The sequence below is a fragment of the Rhipicephalus sanguineus genome, chromosome 6, assembly GCF_013339695.2.
Source record: "Rhipicephalus sanguineus isolate Rsan-2018 chromosome 6, BIME_Rsan_1.4, whole genome shotgun sequence".
Classification (NCBI taxonomy): domain Eukaryota; kingdom Metazoa; phylum Arthropoda; class Arachnida; order Ixodida; family Ixodidae; genus Rhipicephalus; species Rhipicephalus sanguineus.
Genome location: NC_051181.1, coordinates 57,462,325 through 57,468,209, shown reverse-complemented (window position 1 = coordinate 57,468,209; position 5,885 = coordinate 57,462,325). Strand labels below are relative to the sequence as shown.

At 51.7% G+C, this 5,885-nt stretch overlaps 1 protein-coding gene across 1 annotated transcript; it reads left to right on the top strand.

Annotated features, from left to right (window-relative positions):
- Positions 1-2,316: 2,316 nt before the first annotated feature.
- LOC119397278 (uncharacterized) lies at positions 2,317-3,594 on the top strand. Its single transcript, XM_037664708.1, has one exon. It carries the CDS (start codon positions 2,317-2,319, stop codon positions 3,592-3,594), a length of 1,278 nt encoding a protein of 425 aa, XP_037520636.1.
- The last annotated feature ends 2,291 nt before the right edge of the window (positions 3,595-5,885 follow it).

Sequence of the window (5,885 nt, the reverse complement as noted above, 5' to 3'; positions counted from 1 at the left end):
CATATGACTAGGATTATGCTGACGTCCCTTCGAGAATAAAAGTGTAAGCCTCGGGTGAAAAGGGAAGGGCACCTACAGAAGCTTCAAAAGCGCTATTTAAGCATACGCATGACACATGACGTGTTTCGTCCTTAGCTCTTTTTACACTGAACCTATCAACATATGTCCAGGAACGGGATAGGCGCGGCGATAAATATAGATAGGGGTAGTTAAGCTAATGCAATGCCACACATACGATGGCATATCATTGATGATGACGATGACCTCGTCGTTGGTATGTATGTATATAGATATCTGTTTTTTCCCCCTAACTGGAACCAAATATTTCAAAAAAGCGGTTACAGGCGACTGAATGAGACAACTAGTATATGGTGTGCCGTCATGTCACGCTCGAAAGCGTTTTTTCGGTACTCCGCATAACTGATATCACTTATGCGGTATTTAGTATTCACTTTAGGGTCAAGAGCGTTTCGTTGAGTTGTAGATGGCCTTATAGAACAACCGATCCAATATTTTGTGACAACGTAAATGCTACGTGGTAATTTTTTCATGCATTTAAGAAAAACGCGGCGAATACGAAATAACGCGTCACTGCGCTAATGGGTTACCGTATTACAGCGCTCTCCACCACGCTTCGGCCGAAACAAATGTCTACGCGGGCCATCAAAAATGCTGACGGCGACACCAGGAGCCGCAGCCGCTCATTTCGCCCGAAACAACAGAAGTTTGAACGAAAACGTGCAAGAAATGGGGCATACAACCAGCCGCTCTACTTAGCGAACTCTAGGTGGCCCTAAAATGTTGCAACAAACCTTTACCTGGTTAGGATGTCATAATATACCGGATCTTGAAGCACGTGTCACCCGGCACGCACAAAACCCTTCTTTTCCTCTCCGACGCCGTTGCTCTAGCGGCGAGAGGACCTGTGATCGGATAGGGTCAATTATAATCTCAATCCTGAAACGCGACAAAGATCCATCTTCTGCTTCAAGCTATATGCCTAAAGCATTAACCAGTACTCACGCTACAGCACATACGTCAGTATAATCGAAAGGAAGTGCACTTTACGGTGTGATGATGCGAATATTATACGTAATTAGCGCATTCTTTAGAGGTGAAGCAACGCTTGAATACAGCTTGCTGAGTCATAGGAATATACAAATATGTTTTGTGGACTGTTATAGAAGCGCAGCCGATACTGGAACCACAAGTATCGTTATCCCAACATGACGTCTGCATCATAGGAATACACGTGTAGTGTTTATTGCTTTGTTATAAAATTACATTGACAGCACTGGAACTACAAATGACGCAAGCACCCACAACACGCCTGCGTAGGGTTTTTTTTCAAAGCAGTTACAAGACCTAGCGTGGCTCTGTGGTAGAGTACCTGATTGCCACATTTGATGCTTTGGTTCGACTCTTGCTGGGATCCTAGTTTTTATTCTTTGCATTCGTCGGTCAACGCTGCCAATATCTGTTTTTCTTAACGCCCTCACATTTAAATTAACAAAGTCTGCTGTCACCTTTCCTGCGTAGATATTAACTGCCAATCAACTGTGGCGCTGTGATAGGAATTTAGAATATTTGAAGTGCGCGGCCGATTGCGCGTATGTGCCGTCTGATCGCGCGAAGAAGAGGACGATGAGCATGGCTCGCGCGAGAGAGGTCGGCTGAGTGCTAGCCTGAGCTGCATGGGCGGGACCCGCGTTCCCGACCAAGTGTGTGGCCACTGAAGAATTGTGCCTGGGTCTTGTGTACCACGGTCGTCAACGGGTTCCGGTGCGGTCAAGCCGTATCCTGGGCCACTACCGTGCTGGGTGACGTCCCAAACCAACCGGCGCCGGCCCTTCGTTTCGTCGCACGCCTGGACCGTCGGTGACAGCATCGCCGCGCGGTCGACATGCCGTGGGTGTGTGAGTTTGTCGTCGCCGCGCCGATAGACGCTTCTCACTAAACGTATAGACCGAAGTGTGTGTTATGTGTATGTGCTTGTTCAACGTGCTCGTCAGTTCCGTCCCGCGTCCACATTTAAGCCTCGACGTTTCTGTGAGACCTTCCTTGTGTGCAAGAGGCCTGAGCCCACTAACAACATCACAATTTTGGCGAGCCTGCCAGGATACTCAAGCACACAAGAGGGAATGACGGAGCTTGAGAGGCTATACGTCATAGGCAAGGACCTCGGAATGACGGGAGCGGAGCTCAAGCGCTGGGGACGCGGAAATCGCGAGGGAACGGGACCAGCGTGCCCAAAATCGCGAGGCCGCGAAAGCGCAGGCCGAGCAAGACCACCTGAGGTTGGAGGCCGAAGAACGCATGCTCAAGCTCAAGATCGAGCTCCAGGAAAAGACTGGCAGTACGCAAGGCGCGGCGACTGATGCCAGTGCGGGACAGGCGCTTGCTAGGGCAGCCCCCGACGTCTTCAGCCCCAACAAATTGATTCCGCCGTTCAACGAGGAACGGGATGACCTATACGCCTACTTGAAGCGTTTCGAGGGAGTTTCGTCAAGCCAAGACTGGCCCCGCACGAAATGGGCACTCTCCCTCAGCATGTGTCTGACCGGAGAGGCCTTGACGGTCATAGGGCGACTCGACTATAACTCAGCCACAGATTACGACCAGCTGAAGGCAACCATGCTCCAGCGTTTTCGGTACACCGCTGAGGGGTATCGCGAAAAGTTCCGAAACGCGAGACCCGAAGACAACGAGACCGCCATGCAATACGCCGGAAGGATATCTGGCTACTTCGACCACTGGATTGAAATGAGCCAAACAGACAAGAGTTTTGACTCTCTTCGCGACGCCATGATCGGTGAGCAGTTCTTGGAAGGCTGTTCTATGCCTCTACGAGTATTTTTGAAGGAAAGGAATTGCAACACCCTCGACGCGCTGGCGAAGAATGCCGAGTGCTTCATAGAGGCACAACACCTCACTAATATGAGCAAGGAGAACACCCTCAAAAAGGCCACGGTTGAGCATTCTGGCAAGGCGGAAATACCGAAGACGTCTAGGTCAACCGACCGGTGCTTCCTCTGCAACAAGACGGGTCATCGAGCTTCGGAGTGCTGGTCCCGGAGTAAAGGAACACCTGCGGACCGCGGATGGTCTCGTAGAAGCGGTCCAGGAGGAGGACCCTCAAGACAGGAGAGAGGACAAGCTTCGTGTATGATGGCACCATCGCCGCCCGAAAATCCTACAGACGAAGGGGATGGGTACGTCGTACTGCAAAACGGCGAAACGATTCCCATAGTCAATACGACATTAATGCCACCAGGCCCCGGATGCGACGTCGCAAAGCTGCCAGTACGTAGGGGCTTCCTTGAATCGCAACCGGTATCGGTCCTACGAGACACTGGTTGCAACACGGTAGTTGTGGGGCATTCGTTGATACCTCGGGAGAAAATGACAGGCACAACAATCCCGGTGTTCCTGTTGGATCGCACGATTCATTATCTACAGGAAGCCATGGTATTTCTCGACACGCCATTCTTTACAGGCCTTGCGCGGGTTAAATGCATGCGGGACCCCTTGTATGACGTGGTGCTGGGGAACATTGAAGGAGCCCGGCCACCTAATGACCCGGTCAGTTTGTAGTCGCCAGACAAAACTCGGAGCGATATGAGTCCCCCTTCCATGCGGGGGCCACCTACATCGCAATTAGGGCGGCCAGACATAAAGGACGAAGGGACGAACGAGGTTGGAAACGTAGCCTCAAGCCAGACACAGAAGCTGGCCGTGTGCGGTGCCGGGTTCATCGCGGCTGCAAAGGGTACGGAGACACCGTCACTGCCAGCGTTGCCAGTGCTGCAACCCACAATCACAGGGGTAGATCGATGCAAATTAAAGGACATGCAGAAGAACGACGGATCTCTCAGGCGCTGCTTCGAAAAGGTCGGCAAGATGCTGATATCGGGTGGCAGCGAAAATGAATATTACTTGCAAGATGGCATCCTATACAGGTTACGCAAGACGACACGAGGGAAAATATTCGACCAGTTGGTGGTGCCCAAGGACCTTAGAAAGAACGTAATGAGGATAGCTCATGAAGGGAGCCACGCTTGTCATCAGGGAGTGACGCAAACGCTCAGTCGAATCGTCACTCAGTTTTACTGGCCCGGAATGCAGTCGGAGACCAGACGATTTACCAGGTTGTGTGGCACGTGCCTAGGAGCAAAGAGTTCCACGCCACCTGGTCGGACGTGCTCCATCACGTGCTCCATCAAGTAAATCTGCCTCAAGACGTCAGACTTGCGCGAACTGTTTGTATCATCAATTTATGCCTCGCCGAGAAGTCTCGGAGAAGTGCTTCTACAAGGACACGAAAAACTTCGAGTAATGAGTGATCCTCGACGAATAACGTGCGGCGACTTTGTGCTACGTGTCATCTACGTCGCTTACGTTGTGTGGTGCTACGTCGCCTTTGTGCTCCTCCTCGACTTCTTGAAATTGGGGGGAAATGTGATAGTAATTTAGAATATTTGAAGTGTGCGGCCGATTGCGCGTATGTGCCGTCTGACCGCGAGAAGAAGAGTACGATGAGCATGGCTCGCGCGAGAGAGGTCGGCTGAGTGCTAGCCTGAGCTGCATGGGCGGGACCCGCGTTCGCGACCAAGTGTGCGGCCACTGAAGACTTGTGCCTGGGTCTTGTGTACCACGGGCGTCAACGGGTTCCGGTGCGGTCAAGCCGTACCCTGGGCCACTACCGTGCTGGGCGACGTCCCAGACCAACCGGCGCCGGGCCTTCGTTCCGACGCACGCCTGGACCGTCGGTGACAGCATCGCCGCGCGGTAGACGTGCCGAGAGTGTGTGAGTGTGTCGTCGCCGCGCCGATAGACGCTTCTCACTAAACGTATAGACCGAAGTCTGTGTTATGTGTATGTGATTGTTCAACGTGCTCGTCAGTTCCGTCCCGCGTCCACATTAAAGCATCGACGTTTCTGTGAGACCTTCTTTGTGTGCAAGAGGCCTGAGCCCACTAACAACATCACAGGCGCAACTCGCGTACCGCGGCCCATGGTGTACGGTTATGTGCCACACGTGTCTGGTGTAAAGGCTTTCATGACGTACAAGACAGCATTGTCGCGTTATTCATGTCATAACCAGGCAGTTTTATTCGTCAAGCCCCCTTACCCTCCCATGCCAATTTTGGTTTGCACCAAGTTAAGGAGGCTATGACGAGAGCACCCGGACGTACGCGGCTAGATAGATAGATAGATAGATAGATAGATAGATAGATAGATAGATAGATAGATAGATAGATAGATAGATAGATAGATAGATAGATAGATAAAAACATGGCTGATCCCTCTGTCATACGAATCGGTATAGCACGAAAGTGAAACGTGTCTTCACAGACGTAGTTGAGCGTTTGTTGCGCATTCTTTCGCCCCAAGGGCGAAGGAATGAATGCTTCAGCAACCTATTGTAATGTCACGCGAAGAACGGCGAGCAGCTCGAAACTTGCAACGCGCTGCTCAAGCAGAAAGGACGCACGGAACGAACATACACAGGATGAGAGCGAACTAACTGTGACATTTGTAACTCATTTCTGCTTGAGCACCGCGCTCCTTTCGCAAAAGCGGCCGCTGTAGTGAGCCAAGTGAACTTCGTGGTCTCAGCGCGAGACGTACAAACCACCGCGATCACGAGATAAGCGCACGCACAAGCGACCACGCCCTGTAGACGCGGGCGCTCGTCGCAGCGGCAACGACCCTTCAAGCGCACTCTTCTAGAGGGACTGTATATGCTACGAGTACCTTTAGCTAGCAGAGTTGCGCATCTGTCTTCCAAACGCCGCTAGCGGAGAAGTTGACGCTCAGGCCAATTTCTGTATTTTTCGACGCCGCCGCTCAGCGAACTGAATTAACAGTAGTCATGGACAGTC